Consider the following 27,273-nt stretch of genomic DNA (forward strand, 5'->3'; position numbering starts at 1 on the left):
ATGAATTTTGATACTGAAGGTGACAAATAGTGCAAGTATCATACGTACAAAAACAGGAATGCCACCCGCTCTTAAGAGAGATACCATGGTCTAGAAATTGGTTTGTGCCAGTCTACAAGTAAGAACAAGGCGAGGAGATCTACCCCTGCAATGGAACTAATAAACCCAGAGGCCACCCAGTATTGGACAAAAGGCTTTGCTTCTGGGTGGGCTGCATGTAGCCTTATTTTTCTTTGATGTAACTGCTGCTGGGAATATCAATTTAGAAAAACAATGCACCAAACAAGCATTTGCAAATAAGGAGGCCTGATTATTTCTTTTGCTATCTGGTATGGAATGCCCATGCACATAGCACCTGTCATATCGGATGCCTTAGCACTCGTTTGAAGTATGGAAATTATATGCAACATCTGCAACTTCCAACACACATGAAGCTAGCACAGTTAATGCAAACTCAAAAGAAACGTCCTACAGATAAAAGGCATATTCAAGATACTTTCTCTTTTTACCAAGTTTCGCAGTGGAGCTCTCCTCATCAGCTTCTTTCTCTGAGGTGCAGCGATACCCCTTCTTCTTCAAGAAATTGCAGACGAGAATTCCAAGCAATCCTACAATGCAGAAGACTGGCACCAATGCTAACACAGCATATTCAGTGTGCTTCCCCTCCTGCGTCCCCTTCTTGCTGGCGTTGGAAGACTTTGAGACATTCGCTTGATGTGCAGTCCGGATGTCCCTTGCCATACGCAAAAGTCGAGAATACACACCTAATAAAAACAAAAATATTTTTCTGTGAATTTTATCTTACAGTACACATCAAGGTAATTGATTTGTGCATTTACGTTTGTTAGATTATCTTATGTATGACAAACCTTTTTGCTTAATCATCCAGCATTGCTATGATGTAAATTATAGGACATGTCCATGATGTATGTTTATAATTTATTTGTGGTTTCTGGTTTGAACAATGTAGTTTCAGTCGACATTTTTCCTTGGATCTTACAAGCAAGCTAACCATTTTGCCATGGCATTCATTGGCATTGAGATTGCTGAATTCCCCCCCACTATCAACATCCTAAGGAGTTACCATTGACCAGAAACTGACTGGACTAGTCATATAAATACAGCAGCTAAAAGAGCAGGTTAGAGGCTAGGAATACTGCAGTGAATACCTCATCTCCTGACTCTCCAAATTCTGTCCACCATCCAAAGTTAAGAGTGTGATGGAATACTCTCCACTTGCCTGGATGGGTGCAGCTCCAACAACACTGAAGAAGCTTGACACCATTCAGGACAAAGCAGCCTACTTTACTGGCACCATATTCACTCCCGCCACCACTGACAATTAGTAACAACAGTGCATACTAGCTACAAGATTCACTGCAGAAATTCACCACGACTCCTTAGATAATACTTTCCAAACCCACAACCACTTCCATTTAGAAGGATAACTGCAGCAGGCACACACATGCCATTACCTTCAGGTTCCTTTCCAAGCTATTCACGATCCTGATCTGGAACTATATCACTGTTCCTGCACTGTCATAGGGTCAAAGGTACCAGCAAAGACCATGAAAGAACTTTATAACAATTGCTGTTGAAACATTAATACGTGCATCATGTTTCCTTTTTGAATTTGGATTGATTTTTCCGTACATGGTTAAATCACCACATCAATAAAGAGATTCACTAAATTGCACAAGCTGGAAGAATTAAGCAATCACTTGACATTTTAATAAGGAACCTAATAGTACAGTGAGAGAAATGAGAACCTGCTTTATATCCTTACTTGATGTGTTGCTGTTATCAACAATACAAAGAATATTCTCCAAGTTCTATGTTTTGTGCAGTTTGTATCACAGTGTTGAACACTGCAGCCACAGTACTGAAGCAGGCATAAGGGGTTACCAGAATGGAGTGGTTAGCGAGTATTTTTGGACACTGTACTTGGCGTAAGTCTCGTAAAAGTTTGATTCCTGCTGAGAATCACTTGTGTCGCCTAAAAGAAAACAATCATGTCCATCAACACTTGGATCATTAGATCCTTGTGTGTAGTTGTGCCAAGTCAGGGAGCAGAAGTAGTAAGTGGCAGCTGCTGGGTTGCTCCAGAGAGTAGTGTTTCAAGTTATTTTGGGGTCATTTCTGTAGGCTGTGATCATAAACAACCCAATTCTTTGTTTGTGAATGCGAATTACTATAGGAGGATAAAGATGAAATGCCAAGTCCACAAGCTTATCAAGTGAATATGAGCTGTGTGGACTAGAAGGTCATATATTTGGGTAGGCTGATCTGAGCTAGGACAAAATCCTGACAATGAAGGTCAGGTACCTGTCTGATGTACAGGCAGGAGTTAGGACTCATTAAACATCACCTCAGCGAGGTGTCAATATCTTCAGAATGAGAAGGAAATGTGCTAGAATTGGCAAGTATTGGAAGATATCTAAATTGTTTATAGGTTTCAGAATTTTAATGTAGCAATTAAATTTTATTTTCACTTGGTTGAATTATTCTTATCCTTTCCATTGAGTTCCTCTACAATGCATATCAAGGCAGCAGATCAGTCGAAAGCATGTGACGAAAATTAACAAAGATCTACCAGCTTCTCCATCAGGCAACATGACGAGGAAAGCTAAAATGGAATTTTACGATGAGGTTTCAACATGTCTTTCATAAATTTATAGTCTGTCCAAATGTAAATATTCTGAGGGCGAAACTGCTGACAGAACTTCCAATAGCATTAGATAAGCAAAATACTGCAGATGATGGAATCCTGAAACAGAGAATGCTGGAGAAACTCAGCAGGTTTGGCAGTATTGTGGAGGGAGAAATAGTTAACAGTTTGATTTTGGTATAAAGAAGAGTCATACTAGACCCGAAATGTATCTCTGTTTTTCTCTCTCTGCCAGACCTGCTGAATTTCTCCAGCATTCTCTGTGTTTCTTCTAAAAGAATAACACAGTGACAAATCTCTGTCAGAAGACAATTCAGGCAAAATTCCAGCACATCAGTCTACCTCCAGGATCAACAATATTCAATCGTGACATGTTGTACTCTATATATACCTTCCCATAGACTCAATAATTTCATATTCTCAGTTTATATTTATCATTATAACATTTAACCACTATCTTCCATAGAAACTCATCTAGTTTTGTTTTGGAAGGCATTGTTAATATAGCATTCATTTATAAACAATTTCATGTGTAATGTCTGGTTCTGTGAATAAATTCATCTGATAATGAATAGTGCAATGTTCTCATCATGTTCTTTAATGCCTGGCAGGCCATGCAGCTGCAATTGTCATCTCTGTACTGATCTTGGCCACTAACTCAAATATCAAGCCACTAGTGGCACCAGGACCTTTATCGTGTACTTTTACAGTAATCCCATATCAGCTTAAAAATAGTTAGCAGGAATCCTGCCAATATCATATTGACAGAAAGCAACAACATCACTGACCTCCATACATGCTGATCTGAACAACCGGAGTTAGGGAAGTAACAAAGAGGTTGCACAAATACCAGCAATTTGATGATCTGTTCCCAGCAATTATACCTTCTTGTAATTATAAGTCTCTAACAGAGGGTTTTTTTAAAAAGATTGGAATATCAAATGAATGGCCACGGCCTGACATAAAAGGCATCATGAAAGCTTGCAAGGGTGGCAGATTAGACAAAGCTGGGCAGAAAACGGAGCTTTGGACAGATGATATTACTGCACAATCAGAAACAAAAACAGAAATTGCTGGAGAAACTCAGCAGGTCTGGCAACATCTGTAGAGAGAGAAACAGAGATAACCTGGCTGGTCCAATGACCTTTCTTCAGAACTCGGCTCAGCAATTTCTGATTTTGTTTCATATTTCTAGCATCCACTGCTCTTTTGCTTTTTATTCATTGTGCAATCAGTTGTCCTCTACCAATTATGACTAACCTGCACATGCCACGGTTCCTCTTGGAGCAGAAGAACATGGTAGGCATTCCCCCACTTCAGAAAGTCCTTCAGATACAGTGTAATACCTGCAAATCAAAGCAAAAACACATTGTCAATGCAACAGAATACAAATCATGCACATCCTGGTCTTCAGCTGGCTGCTATATTGTTAATGTTCTATTACACCAACTTATGCTTATATGGGGCATTTAACATCAGGAAATCAAGCCTTAGTCTGCCCCATAAAAACAGATAGCCAATGAGATACAAAATGAGCTTAATGGTAGAAGACAGAGGATGGTGGAAGATGACCTGCAGTTTGCCACAGGGATTGGTTCTCGGTTCACTCTTGTTTGTCATTTACATCAATAATTTGGAAGAGCAGATAGGAAGTACAGTTAGTAAGTTTGCAGATGACACCAAAATTAGTTGCATCGTGGGACAATGAAGATGGTTATCTAAGAGTTCTTGATCAGATGGGCCAATAGGTCGAGAAGTGGGAGTTTAATTTGCATAAATGCAAAATGTTGCATTTTGGTAAGGCAAACCAGGGCAGGACTTACATAGTTAATAGTAGGGCCCTTGGGAGTGTTGTTGAACAGCAGGACCTCGGGAGCAGCTTTTGTTTTAAATTCCATATTTTTAAAATTAAAATCCAAATTTCACCAGCTGCCACGGTGGCATTCAAACCCACATCCTCAGAATGTTAGCCTGAAGCTTTGGATTTCAGGTCCAGTGATGTTTGTCACAAACTCCCCCTCTCTGCTCATTGGAATAAATGAGTCAAAGCATCCATTCACACATATGAACAGGGCTCATATTGTAGTTACAACACCAGAACAGACTACACCAAGGAAATGTCCAGTGAGTGCCTTTGGAATCAGCTACAGTGCAAGTCCTTGGCAGAAATTAAAATTCAACTCAAGTAAATTTGAAATAAACATTTCTGACTTAAGAATGATAAACATTTGGCAGGGTATGTCTGCCAAGTAAGGGAGACAACAGACAGGGGTGATAAAAAGGTAGTTGAATTGAGAGAAAAAGGTTGGTTAACTATAGGGTTGAGTTTCAAAGTCTTCCTACCTCTTCAATTTTGGCTCTATATTCACCTGTGATTATGTGTGTGATACAGAAAACACACAGCATAATTATCAACAGAAAATATTTGAGATAAAAAAGGGACACTTGGTCAGCTCTAACCTCGAATCTAAAGGAGAGCTATATCAAGGGAGAAAAGGAAGTTCTTTTTTCATGTGATTTCATTTCCTTTCCTCCTGCCCTTGCGTTGAGATTCATTTTTCTTAGAATTCATAACAGAAAGCGAGAGAAACTTTCCCATCATTCCCCAAGGCTTAATACAATCTCATATTTGAAGAACGTGTCCCACCCTAATCTCAAACAGCTGCGCTTAAAAGTAACTATTGACTCCACAGTTTGAAGGATTTTAATGTACGGCAAAAATGCTGGAATATTTAAGCATTGTCTACTTTGTTTTGAGCTCTAAATATTTCAAATTTTGTCATCTTAATACTTTAGTCCCCTGCGGGATGTTAATGAGCTCATTTTAAACTATGCTACTTTACTGAGACATTGATTCGATCAATGCAAAGGGGAGAGCATCATAGTCTGTATAACAGTCCTGACATCTTAACATTTGTCCCACATAAGTAACCAAACTGCTGACTGAATATTAAAAGCTGCCACTGGATTTCTTATTATTATGAATAATATTGTGTAATTTGCTCAAGTCAAGTCAACAGCAGTATTATATTTCAAATTAAATGCTTCCCTTTTTTTAAAACAAAATCTTTTCAAAACTCCAACTGCTGGAAATCACATTATAATTGATAGAAAATTATGGCCCACACAAGTTCAATTTTCTGTTTTATGCTGGTGTCAGACATCCAGTTGAATCTTGACATCGCGAGTGCAGAATTGGGGCAAAGTCCCATCATAAACCTGGGCTGAGGACCATATCATGCAGGAAGCCCAGCAGTTTTAACTGAGCTTACACAGGCTGCTGTCAGACAGAGCGAGGGGGGATAGGGCTTCAATTTAGGGACCTATCTGAGGCACCCCCTACCAGGTATTTCTACCCCCTTCCTTTCTTATTGCCCACAGCCTAACCCACCCAAGCCCCATCAGCCTTTTGCTGAGACACGACTCCTGACCCCCTTCGACCTCATTGTGTTCCCAGTATGGGACTGAGCATTTTTGGGATGACACAGTGGTTCAGTAATTAGCACTGCTGCCTCAAGATGCCAGGGACCCAGGTTCAATCCAGCCTTGGACAACTGTCTGCTTGGAGTTTGCACATTCTCCCTGTGTCAGCATGGTTTTCTGCCGGGTGGTCTGGTTTCCTCCCACAATCCAGATGTGCAGGTTTGATGGATTGGACATGCTTAAACTGCCCTGAAGTGTCCAGGGATATGCAGGCTAGGTGGGTTAGCCACAATAAATACTGAGTGAGCAGAGTAAGTCTGGGTGGGATGCTGTTCAGAGGGTTGATGCAGGAATCGATGGGCTGAATGGCCTCTTTCCACAGTGTAGGAATTCTGTGATGCTGGGATAGCCTATAGTTGTAGCAGTGGCCATCATACCTTTCTGGCACTACCCATACTACAGGCCAATCTGATTACCCAGCTACTCTCTGAACTCTCTCTCCCACAAATGGGGAGGCAGGTGTTTCCTAGTGAAAATTAATGGTGGTCTCAGGATTAAATTGCTGCTAGGCAACCTTTTAGCGAGGGTGGATTTGCTACAGTGATCGTGGCACCCCATAATATTTTGTCCACGAGGTTATCACGCTCTTAAATTTCAGTACTATCTTTCTGCAATGTGTACTTTAAGCCTCCTGTTCGTATGAACTATATAGGGTGAATTTTCAGTAAATCTCAGTCCACTCAGCAGTAGTTCATCAGACACCAATGTAGCTTTTATTAAGCAAATAGCATTTAGTTCAAAGTTAGGGGAAAGAATGCCAAGTTTGATAAAGAAAAGGAATCCCATGGATTTGTCCAACAACTTATTTAAACAAAGAGATTCAAACAGCTTTCAAAACAAAGGCTATGCTAAAATATCTGCGAAGAGATAATTAGTAGCTAATGTTGCCTAAAGTTATCAGAAATGTAGAAAAGAAAGCTCAACTGAATTAGCATATAAGGCACAATTAAGAATTTACTCACTATATTGTTCTCAAAGAAATGACATAAGTAAGGAAATGAGTCATTGAATTAAACAAGACTGTGAATCATTTTAAACAATGAGAGACAAGACTATCGGCACTGTCTCCTTGGTGTCTAGTAGATTATAAGTACATAATGTTGACCGACTGAGCTTGCTGTCTCAGTGAATGGGAAAAAAAACCAATCCTCTCAAATTGATTAGGAAGCCAATTAGAAAATTTAAAGGGCTGGTCGAAATTCTGTAGAAAGAGAGAGAGAGAAGAAGCTCAGTGGATGAATTGAATGTTCTGAACAAGGCTGTTATATTTTGGGACTGTCTCTTTAATTTCAATTAAATGTTAATACATGTGGCTTGGTCTGACTTCCGCCCTGTTGGCTTGACTTGGATATGAGAGCTGCAGGCAGGGCAATTCAGATTGATTAAATGGGAAGAAAGTGCATGGTATTCATGCCTATGGATAATGGCATGAACAGAGGATCTTTGTTCTGCCATGATAATGTCCCTACCTCTGTGCTAGGAAGCCTGGGTTCAAGTGGGCGGCACAGTGGCACAGTGGCTAGCACTGCTGCCTCACAGCGCCAGAGACCCGGGTTCAATTCCCGCCTCAGGTGACTGACTGTGTGGAGTTTGCACATTCTCCCCGTGTCTGCGCGGGTGCTCCGGTTTCCTCCCACAGTCCAAAGATGTGCAGGTCAGGTGAATTGGCCATGCTAAATTGCCCATAGTGTTAGGTAAGGGGTAAATGTAGGGGAATGGGTGGGTTGTGCTTCGGCGGGTCGATGTCGACTTGTTGGGCCGAAGGGCCTGTTTCCACACTGTAATGTAATCTAATCGAAGTCCCACCTGTTCCAGAGATGTGTAATACCACACCTGAACAGGATGATTTTCTTTTTAAAATGGCTGATTACAAAAACAAAAGCTACAATACTTGGTTAGTCTTTGAGTTTGTAAGGAGGTGGTGGGAATGTTTGATTTAATAAGTTGTTATATTTAAATCAAGTTTAGTTCCAAGTTAGAAGGGAGTTGGGGGTATAGAAGATAGAATTACCAGTCTGGTTGAAAGGGCCATGCATTTCACATTGCCATTGAGAAGGGCTTTGAGAGGAAGAAAACAAGTTTGGGGTTGCAGCTTCCGAATGCACCTTGAATTTCTATGTTAAAATGTGTGTGATCTATGCATATTTCAATATAGTGGCATATTGGTGTTGGTTACTTCCATAAAGGGCTTTAAAAATAATTAGGTCATATAATTCTTTCAGAAGAATGACCTGATCTAGTATGAGTCAAAGAGCAAGGCACCCTGGTGTGTAACTGGAAGATTTAGAATTAGAATTCCTACAGTGTGGAAACAGGCCCTTCCGCCCAACAAGTCCACACCAACCCTGTGAAGAGTAATCCACCCACCCATTCCCTACCTTATATTTACTCCTGACTAATGCATTTAGATTACACATCCCTGAACACTATGGGCAATTTAGAATGGCCAATTCACCTAACCTGCAGATCTTTGGATTGTGGGAGGAAACTGGAGCAGCTGGAAGAACCCCACACAGACACAGGGGGAATCTGCAAATTCCACACAGACAGTCACCCAAGGCTGAAATTGAAGCCGGGTCCCTGGCGCTGTGAGGCAGCAGTGCGAACCACTGAGCCACCATGCTGCCCCATGATTGTTAGTACAGTGCTGGGTTTACCACTGTCAGTGTAATCAGTGAGGGCCATCAGTTTGTTTTTGCTTCAGGATAATCAATAGTAGCTTAGAAAAACACAAGAGATGGGATTCTTTTAAGCAGTTTTGGAGAAGACCTGGCTGGGCTAAGGAGCAAAATATAGCCTTTATAGTGAGCTTGTGAGAATTTAAAAAGTTGCTGGAGGATTCAGGCTAGAATAAAGAAACTTCTCATATAACCCTCACCATCAAAGTTACTTCTGAGATAAGAAGCTCCCCATCTGAGACGGGGAAAAAAGGAGCAGGTATCGAAATCAAAGAATTGCTTTAGATTGTGGGCGGCACGGTGACACAGTGGTTAGCACTGCTGCCTCACAGCGCCAGAGACCCGGTTTCAATTCCTGCCTCAGGCGACTAACTGTGTGGAGTTTGCACGTTCTCCCCGTGTCTGCATGGGTTTCCTCCGGGTGCTCCGGTTTCCTCCCACAGTCCAAAGATGTGCAGGTCAGGTGAATTGGCCATGCTAAATTGCCCGTAGTATTAGGAAGGGGTAAATGTAGGGGTATGGGTGGGTTGCGCTTCGGCGGGGCGGTGTGGACTTGTTGGGCCGAAGGGCCTGTTTCCACGCTGTAAGTAATCTAATCTAATCTAATTAGTTTCGGAAAATTGAAGTAAGAGACAGTAGAAATTATAGCCATTGCAAGGCAGCATTTATAGAGATTAATTAAGTCCTAGATGGGGAAAATCGAATTGGCCAAGGCTATGTCACTTGATTGTAACTGAATGGTCACTAGTTACCAAACAAGGGGAGTCATCTCGACTGGACAAAATACGGGAAGGGATAGACAAAATTTGAAGTTGGCAAATCTAATTTGCAACATGTATAAAGTAAAACAAATAACAATTGATGAAACAGAGAGATATGGAGCTTAGTGAATTTGTACTAAATATGATCAAACAATGCAGAGCAGCAATAAAAGCCAATGGAATGTGAAAATACCTTACAAAAGAAATAGAATGAGAGTCAGAGGAGGTAATGATCAAACATTATAGTATTCTGATTAGACCACAATTTGAATATGGCATCCAGTCAATAATAGAAATATTCAAACACTGGAATTGCAATATTAAAGGGCTACAAGGTTGATCACCAGTCTGAGGTCGGAGTTATGAAAGCTTGAGATACTTGAGTACTTAAAGCTTGACAGCGGTGACTGGCAGTGATGGGTCTGCGTGTGTGTACTCTTGTAGGAGATAAACAAATGATTTAGAAGCAGCTAACATGTGATTTTCTGTTAAATTAAACTAAAATGGAATTAGAGTCATAGAGATATACAGATTGGAAACAGATCCTTCAGTCCAACTCGTTCATGCTGACCAGGTATCCTGAATAAATCTAGTCCCATCTGCCAGCATTTGGCCCATATACCTCTAAACCCTTCCTATTCACATACCCACCCAGATGCCTTTTAAATATTGTAATTGTACCTCTAGCAGCACATTCCATACATGCACCAACCTCTGCGGGAAAACGTTACTCCTTAGGTCCCTTTTAAATTTTACCCCTCACACCTTAAAACTTTGCCCTCCAGTTTTGGGGTCCCCCACCAATAGGAAAGAACTTTGTCTATTTACTCTGTCCATGCCCCTCATAGATTTACAAGGTCACCTCTCAGCCTCTGAGGCTCCAGGGAAAATAGCCCCAGTCTATTCAGCCTCTTCCTAGCAACATCCTAGCAACATCCTGGCAACATCATTCAAAATCATTTCTGAACCATTTCAAGTTTCACAACATCCTTCCTATAGGAGGAAGTCCAGAATTGCATGTAGTATTCCAAAAGTGCCTAACCAATACACTGCCCAACTGCAACATGTCTTCTCAACTCCTATACTTAACGCTCTGACCAATAAAGGCAAGCATACCAACTACCTTCTTCACTAGCCTATCTACCTGCAACTCCACTTTCAAGGAACTATGTTCCAATTACTTCAGTCAAATGATTTGGAGATGCCGGTGTTGGACTGGGTGTACAAAGTTAAAAATCACACAACACCAGGTTATAGTCCAACAGGTTTAATTGGAAGCACACTAGCTTTCGGAGCGATGCTCCTCCATCAGGTGGTAGTGGAGTCACTCCAAAAGCTAGTGTGCTTCCAAGTAAACCTGTTGGACTATAACCTGGTGTTGCGTGATTTTTAACTTCAGTCAAATGGCCGTCGTTATGCTTAATCAGTTTATGATTTTGTAATATACCATTCATGGCATACAACTATTAACTGAATGCAAACCCAACAATCTGAAAAACACCAGTTTCCTAACACTTCACATTTGAGAGTTGGCTTTGCATGCAAGCCAGACAGAAGGACATCAATCCATCTCTGCATGTTCAATATAGGCAGCTTTTATAAAAGGACAGCCTCACTGCATTCCTCTGGGGCACAGATCTACTGACACACCATCAGTTAAGGAGGAAGCTCTGCTTTTTGTGGTAAGTGGAAATACCTACACACCTGTAAAGATACCTTCTTTGTGTTTGGAATTTAAATAGCTTGTTAGGGCAGGAGTGGAGAGAATTTCAGTTTCTGATGCATGCTTTCTGTGATTTTATAGCATTCAATGCTCAGACAGGATAACCAGAAATGAAATGTTATAAAGCCAACGTTCCTCACACAATAAAACCTTAGAGATCAAATTAAAGTAAAATAGTTTTCATTTCCATGGTAAAGGGAAAACATATACTTCAATCCTGCTTTTTTCACTGGTCATCCTTGCAAAAGTCTGCAGTTACCCAAAACGCATTGAGTCCTGGCTATAGCTACCCAGAGCTAGTTTCTTATATTCATTCATGGGATCTGAGCATTACAGGCAAGGGCAACATTTATTGCTCATTCCTAATTGTCTTTGAGAAGGCAGTGTTGATCTAACTTCCTGGACACTACTGACCGCTTTACTCATCCATTTCAAAGGCAGTTCAGGATCAGTTCACATTGAATGGGGCCTGGAGTTGCATGGTCCAGAGTAAGAATGGCAGAATTCATAAAGGACATAAGTTAAACCAGTGGACTTTTACAACAATTCACTAGTCTTAGAGTTACCATGACTAATACCAGTTTTTTAATCCATAGGTAATCAGTTGAATTTAAACTGCTTAGCTATTATGTTGGGATTTAAACACACACCTCAGGATTATTAATGCAGTAACATTATGACACTTCTACTGTAGCCTTCCTCATTGATGCCTTCATCAACAATCAACATGTACCAAGGACTCTGAGCACAGAATGTTACAAAACTGTAATGGCTCCTATACATAATGTACACTTCTGGATATTTTTGAAGGTATTCCTAATACCTAATTAATAAACCATTAGATGTAATTGAAAGGTGTAGATTAAGGTATCAGTGATGAGTAATGATCTCACTTCACTCAGTAGCTGAATTTACAGGGTATTTCCTGTGAATCTGATTCAGAGATTTAAAATTCAGCTCAGTTTAGAGAAACCCAGTTCTTATTTTAATATTATTTTAGGATAAGATTAATATGCTATGTAATTTATTCTGTGGACTGAAAGTCTTGCAAAGATTTTTGGTCTCCTCAGCATTCAGTAATGTTTCCCTTAACGTTGAAAAGCACTTTTTATCTGACCTATAAACTGACAGTGCAGAAATCATACAAGGCCAATGTCTGATTCTTTTGTTTTCCTTTTCCGAAAACACATTTAAATGGTAAAGAATTACTACTGTAATCTTTAAACCATTATAGTTTGATATCCGTATTAAGCTAACGGCAGCAACCTTCAGATTGCAAACTACAGATTCTGAGGCTAATTATAGTACATTGATAAAGGATATCTAGCTGTTAGCTTTTTAATGGAATACCTGTATGCTGAACCCAATTATATTGCATGGTGTTTGTGAAATAGTCAAGATGACGCTATTAGTGCAGTGACATCTGAAGCCAGCAATGATCTTTAACCATAGATGACTATGCTAGCTCACAATTAGATCCATGGCATGGTTTTCCATGTTTGAGATTTTGGTTTATTACTATTGAAGAGTTTCACTCTGTGAGGTCACAAAAATATTGCTGGACTCTTGTCATTTTCAGTACACACACTGAATACCATGGAATTTTGAAAGCCCATCTCATTTGTCAATTTTTTTCAGCTTCAGTGGAAATTTCAAGCTCATTTAAAATTGAGCACATCTCAATAATTTGTTCACAGATATAAGAATCCTCGAAATTCAACTGGTAACATTGCAATTGATGCGACAGAAAACAAACACATACATAATCCCTAATAATAAACATAACATTTGATCCCATTTTAAACGTAATAGTGTACTGTAGAATGCAGGAGGAACTGGCCCAGTCACTATACATAAACCTTTACTTGATTTTAAATAGCATGGTTCAGCTACTTAGGCATTGTTAGGAATGCAGGTCTACACAAGGTGGTTATGTTTAAAATGTCTCCTTTAACTTCAGGTGAAATAGAACGTTCTGGGTGGACGCAGGGACAGGGGAGGTCAGGTTGGAGGATTGCTGGTAATCATGGTTCAGAGTCAAGCTCATTTGAGATGGTTGTCAGTGGAAAAGAAAACTATTGAAAATCAATTTAGAGACATCATCATACCTGGACAAAAACAAAGGAACAGCTACGTTTTGGACACACACACACACACACACACACACACACACACACACACACACACACACAGTGGTTGAACTTTGTCAAGGCTCCAATGGCTATTGCTGTCTCAGAGTTTATGACCCTAAATGACCCTAAACCCACATCTAGGAGAAAGTGAGGACTGCAGATGCTGGAGATCAGAGCTTAAAAATGTGTTGCTAGAAAAATGCAGCAGGTCAGGCAGCATCAAAGGAACAGGAGAATCGACGTTTTGGGCGTAAGCCCTTCTTCAGGAATGAGGAGGGTGTGCCAAGCAGGCTAAGATAAAAGATATCTTAACCTGCTTGGCACACCTTCCTCATTCCTGAAGAAGGGCTTATGCCTGAAACGTCGATTCTCCTGTTCCTTTGATGCTGCCTGACCTGCTGCGCTTTTCCAGCAACACATTTTTAAGCTATAAACCCACATCTCCCAACAGTTAGGCATGCTGTACAATTGTTGAGAAGTAATTACCCTGGCAAACAGTGCCCACACAAAGCATCTTCAGTTGCTGTCCCCAGATGGACATAACTCCTCTTCAAATTGGCACAGTCTGTGTGAGGCTTGCAAGACCCAGAGCCATAGGTCATTGAAAAGGTGAACGGCAAACAGCTTCTACAGCTCATTTTGATGCCTTTTCCGTAACCACATTCCTAAAGAACAGAGATTACATTTATTACAGTGAAAAGTAGTTATCCTTCCCTAACAAGCAGTCCAAACGCAGCTGCCTTTGCTCACAATTACATCAGTAAGATGAAGGTATGATAATGATGATTATAAATTAAAGGGCCAATTAAACCTTTACTGTATTCTCAGTAATTACTATCAACATCTTGAGGGCTACCATTGACCAGAAACTGAACTGGACTAGCCATATAAATACTATGATTACAAGAACAGGTCAGAGGTTAGGAATCCTGTAGTGAGTAACTTACCTCCTTGACTCCCTAAAGCATGTCCATCATCTACAAGGCACAAGTCAGGAGTGTGATAGAATACTCTCCACTTTCCTGGACTGGTGCAGCTAAGTGCAAACAGCCCACCTAACACTCCAACGTTCACACTCTCCACCAGCAACAGCAGTGGTATGTAACATTTACAAGATACACTGCAGCAACTCAGCAAGACACCTTCAACAGCACCTTCCAAACACATGACTACTACCATCTGAAAAGGACAAAGATAAAAGGTACATGGGAACACCACCATCTGCAAGTTCCCCTTTAGGTCACTCACTGTCCTGACTTGGAAATGTATTGCCTTTCCTTCAAAGTCACTGGGTAATACTCCTGGAACTCCCTCTCTAACAGCTCTATGCATGCACGTGAATGGCAAGGAATGCAGTGATTAAAGAAGACAGCTCCTTCTCAAGCAATCCAAGTCCAATGACCAATGGTGGATACACTGGAGAAAATAAAAGACCCTCAGGAAGGTACTCCTCTGCCCTTGGAGACAAATAGCTCTCTCTTCTACCCTGCCCTCATTGTGGCCTCCGATGTCTCTGGAAATCCCACCCCATTCACCTGTCCTTGGACTGTAGCAATGATTGCTCGACTAGACCCCACAGCAGAAGCCACTACTCCTGGTAGCATTCAAAATCGAGAAGCCCACCCTTTACCAATCAGGTGGGGAATTGCCCGTGTGGAGCTATAAATGCCAGCAACCTCCCAGTTTTGGATTTAATCCCAACAGAGCTCCCTCAGCTGGCAGCCATTAAATTCTACCCACGCAGGCAAATGAGGACCCCACCAGATTTGGGCGGCTATCTATGTGGCCTGCTCAGAAATATGGATGGACTGCTGATGACCTAAGGATCAATAACCATTGCATTTTACCCAACGAGACTGACTTCTGTTGCACTCACATTAAAATTTACACCTTTAATTCCCAAAGATTTTATGGTCAGCTATTACTGGCATTGTAAAGACATACACTGTAGAAAGAAAAAAGAGGCTGTATTCATCTAGTGCTTTTCACTGCCACCAAATGTCTCAAAGCACTCTACAGCCAATGAAAGGCTTTTGAAGGACAACAGACAATTCTGTCAAACTGAACTGTAATGGTGACCAGATAATTTGCTTTTGGTGATGTTGACTGAGACAGAAATATTGGTAGAATGCCTGGGAGATCTCCCTTGCACAACTTCAAAATAGAGGCATGGAGTCCCTTTTCAGAGCAGAGAGAGCCTCAGTGGAACATTCCCTTCAAAAAGAAAGCCTCCTGGGATGGACTTGAATGTACAACCTTCCAATGTTGAGGCACGAGTGCGAACAATAGAGTCCTGGCTGACACGGTTTAAATAAAGCATAGGTAATTCAAAGTCTTCAAATTAATCTAAACTTTACAGGCACGGAAGAAAGATTGTATTCATCTTACCTGGTCAGGCTCATGTCCTGGAGGACAGTGAAGACAGGGGACACATTGACCATTGTCTTCAAATTCCTGTTCACTGCACTCGAGCATCGCTGCACTTTTCCAGTTCAGCAGCTATGAGAATACAGGCACAATATTAGTGACACAATCACTCAACTTACTTATCCCGAGCAGCACTTACAGAATGGCTCAGCAAGTTGGCCATGGAATTATATTGTCATCTTCTGCCAAGCAGCTGACTATTGTTTCATTAACCCTTCATGTGCAGAAATATGAATTTCCTCTCTCTCCTCTTGTTTCCCAATATAGATGCAGAATAAGATTTAGCATTTCTAACTATCATCTATTCAACCCCTGGGAACCCAATTATTTTAAATGTGATCTCTCCAATTGTTAAAACCATGTCAATTGGAAAATCTAAGCTGGAGCATGAACCAGTGAAGTGTTGAAACAAACATAAATGGAATGTATTTTCAGTTTTGTGAATATATATTTAAAAAATCATTGAAAGCTCATTGTGGGCATTAGCGGGTATTTTTAACAAGGCTTTCTAGAAATTGCATTACTGTTGATAACTATCTGTCTTATTGCAGACTCTCCCAGGGCTGTCATCAATAGTGACTGCCTTGGAGAGGTTATTATTTCATCTAGTTGAGCAAGTTGGAGGGAATCCTGCTGAGAACAAGCTCCCCATCTGATCGCTCCCATTTCTGAAAAGAAAACCTTCTACTTCAGTTCAGGATGAAATCTGGTTCTTCCTTTACAAAAACGATTGAAAGAACATTTCAAGATTGCATTTCCTGAGTAAGCTGTATTTCCTAGATCCAGAGACAACAGCGCACAATTACTGACTTGACCACGTCAGCAAGACATTGAAGCAATAGACTCTGGAATGTTCCATGCCTTGTCCTTTTTGCATTCAAACATAACCAATTGGCTAAAACATGTTTCCTTTCCAGAAGACCAATCTTTGCAGAGAAGTCCATTTTTTCCTTATTCTTCTGGAGAGAATGAGGAGGGCAGAGAAAAATAGAGAGCGAAAGAGGGTGACACTGTTTTGGAGATGTCTTGGAGGATAAACATTCATACTGCTGTATTACTGACTGAATACTTTAATCAGTTATTGCATGTTAATTCAGTTTTGTTTTAGTACTAAAGCAAGGATTGTGTTTATTTAAAAAAATCTGGTTGATGGATCTTGATGTCTAAAGGGGATATAGATGAGGTATTTAATTGGTCATCTTGATAACTGGAAAATAATATATTGATGTTATGTTGTGACCCATGGAGTAGTGGGTCTGAAGCAACAGTGGACATGAACAAATAATGACTATGGCCAGAGACTAACATTTGCGAGCATGGAAGCAACTATTCAGCCACACACTAGGGTAAAGTATGTTATGTGAGCAGTTTTATGCAATTATTAGTTATGAAGAACAATAAAGTTTGAATATATCCAGCATGTTATCAGGATATTATCAGGATAGATCAAGAATGTAAATGTTAGTATGGATTTTGGAAGGAAGTAGGCAAAGGAAGAATGGGCAGAAACTCCAAGTCAAAAATGCTGGACAATATCTGATTCAAATTGGATATCAAATACTGGACAAACCATCTGTAACCAGACTGTCCCTGTAACCAGACTGTCCAGTAAACAAACAGGCAAATAGCTCAAGTCCACTTTCACCCAATTTTCAGAAAACCAGAAATGCTGGAGTGCACACCCTTTTACAAAAAATAAGTTTATCAGCCAATCATTTGCATATTGCAAATGGAATAGAAAATTAACAGCTTCAGTTTTGTCTATGCTTATGATATTCATAGCATCCCTTCCAGGTGGGCTCAGGTCCAGGAACATAACCTCTGTACAACTCTACTTTTATCATGACAACTGTTGTTGCTTCCGCCTCATTGGAATAAAGCAACCGCAAGAAATGTGAAGGGGATTGCAACAAATCGGTATGATGACTCCACTCCTGCTTTGGCTGGTGTTATCCTATCCTCATAATGGAAGAATTTAATGCAATAAACAATTCATTGCATCAGTTACTCACTTAATAAACACAGGTTCCTCAGCAGAGTTTCAGTAAATAACTGCCCAAATAATTTGAATACAACGATGTTGCTTAAACTATGTTTCTGACTTATTATTACCGTGAAGTCCACTCAAGGAGTGATCTATTTTCTCTATTAGACTTTTTTCATTGTTCCTAAAGCTCAGTTGGCGGGACAGCTGGTTTGCAGTACAGAGTTACCACCAGCAGTATGGTTCAGTTCCTGCATCAGCTGAGGTTATCATAGAGATCTCTCCTTCTCAACCTCTCCTCCTGCCTGGGCATGGTGTAGGGTATCAGAAACACTATACCTCATATCCAAGTATAACAGGCCTAACTAAATAATTTTCTGGAATTCACTGGTCCATGGTTATAATGGCTTTTCTTAAAATGTCCCTCACAACACATCATAGCTGCTATTTTACATGTGCATACAATATATTTACATTTATCCCATTGATAATTTTAAGGAAAATATGGTTGTGAATATAGAGATGTATTATTGACGCATTCAGGGTAGCATACTTGTAAATAATCAACAGTTAGCGTTTCTACCTCAAGTCTGAAATTGGGAAATGAAGCCTTTTTTAAATTAATACTCCTGTGTTCATGAAGCAAAATTAATAGTGCAAAGCAAAAATGAAAATTTCACCCTGGATCTCCTTCCCCATCAAACTTTGGTCAGGTTAAAAGGCAACAATCCAACTTTCACTGTCGCTGAATCCAAGCTGTCCCTCTATTGTACTTTCAGCAAGACTGCTGGACGAATAACTGTTTGCTCATCCAAAACTCTTGTTACCTGTATCCTGACTTGCATCAAGTCCCATTCTCTCGATGCCCAATGTCCTCTACAATCTCCTAGTTCAGCAATGCCCAAAGCTTACAATTCTTCCCTAGGTGTTCAAATCCCTCTATTGTCTCCCCTTCTATGAATCCAGAAACTCCTTCAACATTACAGAGCCCCCAAAATCTTCCCTGAGAACACAATGTTTCTCGAGTGCTGACCTCTTGTGAACTCAAAAACTCCTTTACACTACCATTAGCAACAGTGACTACAGGTCTCTGACATTCTTAATCAATCTAACTCTCTCTCCTCTGATGCCATCTGAAGCCTACTTATCTGATCAGCTTTTGACCACTCTTAATCCTACCCTCTGCTCTTTGCCTCGGTGTCATCTTTTACACAAATGCCAGAAGTTGGTTTACTACACATAAGGTATAATGTAAATTCAACAGGGTGACAACAGGGTTTAGAATTCATTCGAGTTCATTACAGATCTGGCATGCAACCCAAGCCAAATGTAACCTCGATGACAAAGGGATTCTTTCGAGCTTCCTTTACTTGCAAAATGTCTGTGCATTTCTAAAAAAATGTCATCTTTCCATAATTATGTCTCATACTGCACAGCAAAATTTCTTCCATTGGAAGTATAACCAAAATAAAGAGACGTTTTTAAACCATTTTTCTCTAAGTATGGAAGCACTTCACACACCCGAGAAGTCTGTGGATGGAATGGTAAGGCCAAATGTCACATGACACCAGGTTATAGTCCAACATGTTTATTTTAAAATCACAACCTTTTGGAACACTGCTCCTTCGTCAGCTGAAGTGAAGAGAGCGGCCAGGCATAGACTTTACAATCAGAGAGATCAAAAGATCATGCAGATGGTGTGAGTGGAGTGTCGACCTACCAAATAATAAGTCTCTGCAGGTGATCAAGAGTGCTAGACAGTGTAAGTAAAGTGTCAACAGCTGAATAGTAGGTGAAAGGATGACCTATAATTTGTTTAGGTAAAAACAATTACTGCAGATGCAGGAAACCAGATTCTGGATTAGTGGTGCTGGAAGAGCACAGCAGTTCAGGCAGCATCCAAGGAGCAGTACTGCTCCTCCTATAATCTGCTTAACTGAGGCAGAGAGATAATTACAAAAAATTTAAAATAAGGTGGTGCTGGAGACTGGAAGACCATGCCAGGTGTAAGAGTCGCATGCCAAGGGTCTAACCAAAGTAACAAGTAATCCAAAACTGCACAAACTAATTAAGGTAGAGAAATCATAAATTATCAAGGTGATGGCGTCAAAACAGGGCAGTAAGGAAGATTTTATAGAACAGCATGGTGGGGTCACATGTAGCGTGCCATGAAGCCAAGATCACAGTTGAGGCTGTCTTTGTGAGTACAGAACTACTCTTCAGAATCAGTCTCATTCATACATCTCCATCAAGGATGGACACCTCAGTACCTCAATCTACCGGAAGCCCACAGATCACTTCACGATACCGCACTTTTCTAGCTTCCACCCTTAAAGAAACCATCCCCTACAGACAAGCCCAGGGCATACACAGGATCTGCTCCGATAAGGAGGAACATGACGGACACCTAAAGATGCCCTCATAAGAACAGGATACAATGCTCAACTCATTGACTGCCAGTTTGATGTGCCACATCAAAAAACTGCAATGACCTCCTCAAGAGACAGACTCAAGATATGACCAGCGTTTCGGGCAAAAGCCCTTCATCAGGAATACAGGCAGAGAGCCTGAAGCGTGGAGAGATAAGTGAGAGGAGGGTGGGGGCCCTGGGCCTCCTTCACCGCCGCTCCCTCACCACCAGATGCCTGGAGGAAGAATGCCTCATCTTCCGCCTCGGAACACTTCAACCCCAGGGCATCAATGTGAACTTCAACAGCTTCCTCATTTCCCCTTCCCCCACCTCACCCCAGTTCCAAACTTCCAGCTCAGCACTGTCCTCATGACTTGTCCTACCTGCCTATCTTTTTTTCCACCTATCCATCCCCCCCCCGACCTATCACCTTCATCCCCTCCCCCACTCACCCATTGTACTCTATGCTACTTTCTCTCCACCCCCACCCTCCTCTCACTTATCTCTCCACGCTTCAGGCTCTCTGCCTGTATTCCTGATGAAGAGCTTTTGCCCGAAACGTCGATTTTCTTGCTCCTCGGATGCTGCCTGAACTGCTGTGCTCTTCCAGCACCACTAATCCAGAATCTGGTTTTGAGCATCTGCAGTCATTGTTTTTACCTCAGGATATGACCGATAGAATTCCCTTCGTTGTCCAGTACTTCTCCAGAGACGAGAAACTACCCCACATTCTTTACAGCCTGCAACACGTCATCGATGACGAAAAACATCTTGCCAAGACTATCCCGACACCACCACTTCTTGCCTTCAAACAACTGTCAAACCTTAAACAGACCATTGTTCACAGAAAACTACCCAGCCTACAGGCCAACATCGATGACAACACCACACGACCCTGCCATGGCAACCTCTGCAAGACATGCCAGATCATTGACATGAATACTACCATCACACTTGGAAACAACACCCACTACATACGCAACAGATACTCATGTGACTTGGTCAATGTTGTCTCCCTGATACGCTGCAGGCAAGGATGCACCGAGGCATGATATATTGGCGAGACCAAGCAGATGCTACGACAATAGATGAATGAACACAGCGCAACAATTGCCAGACAGGAATGTTCCCTCCCAGTCGGGAAACACTTCAGTGGTCAAGGACATTCAGCCTCCAATCTTTGGGTAAGTGTCCTCCAACGTGCCCTTTGAGGTACACAACAACACAGAACTGCTAAGCAGAAACTGAAAGCCAAGTGTTGTGCCCAAGAAGACGGCTTAAACCGTAATCTTGGGTTCATTCCGTGCTACATGTGACCCCACCACACTGTGTAAAATCTTCCTTACTGCCCTGTCTTGACCATCACTTTGATAATTTAGGATTTCTCTACCTTAATTAGTTTGTACAGCTTTGGTTTACTTGTTACTATGGTTATATCCTTGGCATGCAAATCTTACAGCTAGCATGTTATTCAGGCATTTAGTTTGTCTCCAGCACCACTTTATTTTAAATTTTTTGTAAATACCTCTCCGCCTCAATTAATCAGATTATAGGTATCCTTTCACTTACTGTTCAGCTGTTGACACTTTACTCATATCATTTGACATTCTTGATCACCTGCAGAGACCTATTATTTGTCTTGTTGACACTCCACTGTATGATCTTTTTATCTCTTTGATTGTAAAGCCCATGCCTGGGTGCTTTCCTCACTTCACCTGCCAAAGGGGCAGCCCTCCAAAAGCTTGTGATTTCAAATAAACCACACAACACCAGGTTATAGTCCAACAGATCTGTGTGATTTTCAACTTTGTGCACCCCAGTCCAACACTGGCACCACCAAATCAAATAAACCCGTTGGACTATAACCTGGAGTCATGTGACTTTTGACCTAGTCCATCTCAGTTCAACACCAGCACCTCCACATTATCAAATGGTAATAAACACAAAACTATTCTTCTCAACATTTCTTTTATGTTGTACACTCCAAATCTTTCAACTATACATCTACATTTTCACAGAACTAAAACAAATTCAAATGTTCTCAACATAATCTGAGCTGAGAATGCATCATAACGGTAATCCTAATGACTTGATTCACCTTCAGCCAAAGGCTGAACTTGTGTATTTGCCCAACCAGTGCATCAAATAGAAATGGTCAATGCTGAAACGTTTGTTTGTCAAAGCAGATACTTACAGTGACATAACAGAATAATGCACAAGAAAAGAGGCTCCTCTTCATCTTCAGTGTGCATCAGCCCTGATGATGAGAAGAAAGGTTCAATGGAAGATCAGTAACAGACAATTAGCATCCATTTAAGCATCATTTGCACTCAGGGACAGACTTGAACAAGCCTTTGTCTGATGGAAGACCACAATGGATATAGCTGTTGCATTGTCTTAAATCACAGTTTAGTATTTCTGTTATGCCCACACTCCTTGTTCAGCAATATGGCAAAGATTGACAACACGTACGTAGCTATGGAGAAGAGAAAATGCAAGGCATGAATTAATGGGTGGCTTGCTAAGACCAATAGGCTTCCTTCTCAAACATGTTATCACTATCTTGTTATGGAATTCTCTACCATCCTTTGAGAAACATGGACTGCATACTCTTCTGCTGTCTGTTCAAGCTTCTTTTGCTTTTCCCCACTCCCAACTGCAATTACTCACAGTGTTCTGGCAACTGAATATGGCTGGGAATTGGAATGCAACACCTTCTCCCGAAATGGTGAAACCCAACTGTACTAATGAATCAAATCAGACTCCAGAAATAATCGGAGCCGGCAGTATGAGACCAAGTGTGGAGGAATCCCCCTCAACTTTCGCACATCATTTCATCTGTAACGCCTTGTGTGGATTCAAGCCTGGCTCATGGGTTGAAAATCCCTCATTGCTGGCTGCAAAGCTATCATGTGAAACACATAATAGAATAGTCACAAACAACTATCAGCAGCTTTTATTCTGAAGCACTGCTGCCCAAAGGTGCAAATGAGACTTTTTAATCAATTAGCAGATGTATATCTAAATTAGTGAGAACATTGATTGAAACTTCATATGTAGTCACTTTCTTATAATGCACACCTGCCGCACAGCTTCACCCAGAACTCAAACATGAAACTAATTTCTAGGATATCCGTAAGTAAACTCAGCATTATCCTTCAAACGTGTTCAGCTCTTGGTGGGAACACCGGGTCAGCCTAATCTCACATCCAGTATAGACATGTGGTCCAACAGGATCGGACGTAGAGGGAATGACACGTGAAAAAGAAAACAGAAATACTAAATGGCCGAAAAGTTTGAAGAATTTGAAGATGATAAGAGAAAACAAGTGCATGGAGGAGGCAACAAGAATTTTTGCATTCCCTCCTGTCTTCCTGTTCGGACAGTCTTTCTCCTCGCCAACAGCTCTCTAGTCTGGATTACACGCTTGATAGGAGAGTCAAGGATGTCCACCAGGTGAGCCTTCAGCTGGGGAAGACAGCCCTACAACTCAGGGTGAGCTACCACTCCCACAGGAAGGGGAAATGTCGGAGGATTTTTTCCTTTAAATGTCATGCACCTCAGCATGTGATTGATTTATTCATGAACTATTTTAGAACAACGCCCAATTTTTCTTTGAGCCATTCCTCAAGACTATTTAACATTTAGCTCCTCATTTTAATTTATTGTTTGAAGTAAAGTACCTCTGATAATGCAGCACTTCCTCTGTACAGCACTGAAGTGCCAGATTTGGCATTGAAAACTTAACACAAATGAAATTTACAGAGCTAAATAGCCACATAATATGGTTGAATGTGCTCATTGTCCATAATTTCCTATCAAAGTAATGCCAGGCTAATGATGCTTCCTATTACTTATGTGCAAATAGTACATCATCTTCAGACAAGGCATTAACTTGATTAAACATGGAAATCCAATAGTTGCAGTTGCGAAGCTAATGGCCAAGCAGCACTTATTGTGTCTGGCTCACCACTGAAAGTATTAAACAGCATGATATCGCTGCATTTGCATAACAGATACCTCTTGTATGGTGAATTAGCCATGGAATCACAACCTTCTGGGAGTCCATACTTCAAAAACAAGAACTTCTGCAAAAGGAGATACAAAGGTAGCGTATGTTGACCTTGATGAACAGGAGGCAGACACACCTGGTCAGGTCCACGCCCCCCCACAACCCACCCTCTCATCCTGGCACCTTCCCCTGCCACCGCAGGAATTGCAAAACCTGCTCCCACACCTCCTCCCTCACCTCCATCCAAGGCCCTAAAGGAGCATTCCACATCCAAAGGTTTGCCTGCACATCCACCAATATCATTTATTGTGTCCATTGCTCCCGATGCGGTCTCCTCTACATTGGGGAAACTGGACACCTCCTAGCAGAGCGCTTTAGAGAACATCTCTGGGAGACCCGCACCAATCAACCACACCGCCCTGTGGCCCGACATTTCAATTCCCCCTCCCACTCTGCCGAGGACATGAAGGTCTTTGGCCTCCTTCACCGCCGCTCCCTCACCACCCGACGCCTGGAGGAAGAACGCCTCATCTTCCACCTCGAAACACTTCAACCCCAGAGCATCAATGTGGACTTCAGCAGTTTCCTCATTTCCCCTCCCCCCACCTTACTGCAGTTCCAGCCTTCCAGCTCAATACCGTTCCCATGACTTGTCCTACCTGCCTATCTTCCTTTCCACCTATCCACTCCACCCTCCTCTCTGACCTATCACCTTCATCCCACCCCCATCCATCTATTGTACTCTTTGCTACTTTCTCCCCACCCCCACCCTCCTCTCATTTATCTCTCCACCCTTCAGGCTCTCTGCCTGTAATCCTGATGAAGGGCTTTTGCCCGAAACATCGATTTTACTGCTCCTCAGATGCTGCCTGAACTGCTGTGCTTTTCCAGCACCACTAATCCAAAACAGGAGGCAGTCTCTGACAGCCATGACATCTGGAGGATGATTGTTTGGAAGGGCATTAGTAGAGATGTGCAGAAATGAAAAGCTCAAATGGTCATAAAGAGGACCCAGAGAAAACAGAATTGGCTCAATCTTCCTTGGCAGCAAACGTAGACGGGATTACCATCCCAGAGTGGAGCTCTTGAGATACACTAGGGTATACGCCACACAAAGGCAATCGCCATGATGCAAGCCATCATCTTATGAGACAGAAATGTTGCACGGTGTCAAATACACATAAAACTTAGGACCAGACAGCTGTGATACAAGGTGCCTGTTTGACACAATGTAAGGCTTTAATCGGTGCTTATTTTAAAATTGAAGGATTTATTTATCCTTTTTGATCCCTTTCTGTCACTCAATACAATTTTTCTTTCCCTCTCTTTCATTACCAGATTTGGCAATTAATTCAGCCACTCAAATTTATATGTTCCTTCTCAATCCTTGCCCCATTCACTTCACGATGATGGACTAAGGAGACAGTTGTTTGCCATTCACTCCTAGTTGACCAGTTTCTCTTGCAGTAACATTCACTGGCATAGTTGGCAATATATAGCTCAAAGTCAATATTAAAAATGCAGGGTTGTGTCCAACTAATGCCTGAAAATGTTGCATTTACTCCTGCAGCAACTTGGGGCCTTTACATCATGAGGTGGAGAAGGGAGGAGGATCACAATACAAGGTTTCAGTTTAAATAAGATAAACTTTCCACTGGATGAGAAATAAATTAATTAGTGTAAACTTGGTTGAATTGTTAATGGGTAAACCTACTAACAGTGGGAAGCATTCAAAGAGGTGTTTTGTATGATCCAATACAGTTGAGGTCCTTGCTCTTAAAGTGAAAGCCACCACTTCTATCGTTAAACAATCCATGATCAACAAATGAGGCATGGGTCAGTATCAAGCTGAGGGAAAAGGCTTACGAAGTTACAAAGAAATCCGACAGACTGGGAAACTACACAAGATACCAAGTATTAAAAGGTGCTCAAAGAGAATGAAAAAACCTATTTGCAAGGGTAATCAAAACTGACAAGTTTTTTATACTTATTGCAGATGTAAGACTCTCTGGATTCATGTTGCAAATGTCACAGCATTACTTAAAACAGTCAAGGAAAGAGAAACCAGATAATGTGACCAGTGGAGTGCTACATGGATCAGTGCTGGGTCCACTGTTTTTTTGTCATTTATAAAAATGATTAAGATATGAACATAGGAGGTATAGTTAGTAAGTTTGCAGATGACACCAAAATTGGAAGTGTAGTAGACAGCGAAGTTTATCTCAGATTACAACAGAATCGTGACCAGATGAGCCAATAGGCTGAGGTATGACAAATGGAGTTTAATTTAGATAAATGCGAGGTGCTGCATTTTGGGAAAGCAAATCTTATCAGGACTTATACACATAATGGTAAGGTCCCAAGGAGTGTTGATGAACAAAGGAACCTTGGAGTGCAGGTTCATAGCTCCTTGAAGTAAGAGTCACAGGTAGATAGGATATTGAAGAAGACGTTTGGTATGCTTTCCTTTATTGGTCATAGCATTAGTACAGAAGTTGAGAGGTCATGTTGCAGCTATACAGGACATTGGTTAGGCCACTTTTGGAATATTGCATGCAATTTTGGTCACCTTCTTACCGGAAGAATGTTGTGAACCTTGAAAGGGTTCAGAAAAGATTTACAAGGATGTTGCTAGAATTGGAGGATTTCAGCTGTAGGAAAAGGTTGAATAGGCTGGTGTTGTTTTCCCTGGAGCGTCAAAGGCTGATGGGTGATCTTATAGAGGTTTATAAAATCATGAGGTACATGGATAGGATAAATAGGTAAAGTCTTTTCTCTGGGGTCGGGGAGTCCAGAACTAGAGGGCATAGGTTTAGGGTGAGAGGGGAAAAATATAAAAAGGATCTAAGGGGCAACTTTTTCACACAGAGGGTGGTACGTGTATGGAATGAGCTGCCAGAGGAAGTGGTGGAAGCTGGTACAATTGCAACATTTAAAAGGCATCTGGATGGGTAAATGAATAGGAAGGATTTGGAGGGATATGGGCCAGGTGCTG

The 27,273-nt window shown here is 41.3% G+C and overlaps 1 protein-coding gene across 1 annotated transcript in view; it reads right to left on the reverse strand.

Moving 5' to 3' along the window:
• Window positions 1-27,273, reverse strand: part of relt (RELT TNF receptor) — a 68,358-nt gene that overhangs the window by 34,612 nt on the left and 6,473 nt on the right. The window contains exons 2-6 of the mRNA XM_072577083.1: window positions 22,461-22,523; window positions 15,834-15,944; window positions 13,932-14,110; window positions 3,929-4,014; window positions 510-764 (exon numbers count right to left, since the gene is read on the reverse strand). Of these exons, the coding sequence (XP_072433184.1) occupies window positions 510-764; window positions 3,929-4,014; window positions 13,932-14,110; window positions 15,834-15,944; window positions 22,461-22,505 (676 nt within the window). The 5' untranslated portion in view covers window positions 22,506-22,523. The remainder of the gene's footprint in view (window positions 1-509; window positions 765-3,928; window positions 4,015-13,931; window positions 14,111-15,833; window positions 15,945-22,460; window positions 22,524-27,273) is intronic.

The sequence above is a fragment of the Chiloscyllium punctatum genome, chromosome 9 (assembly GCF_047496795.1).
Source record: "Chiloscyllium punctatum isolate Juve2018m chromosome 9, sChiPun1.3, whole genome shotgun sequence".
NCBI classification, from domain to species: Eukaryota; Metazoa; Chordata; class Chondrichthyes; order Orectolobiformes; family Hemiscylliidae; genus Chiloscyllium; species Chiloscyllium punctatum.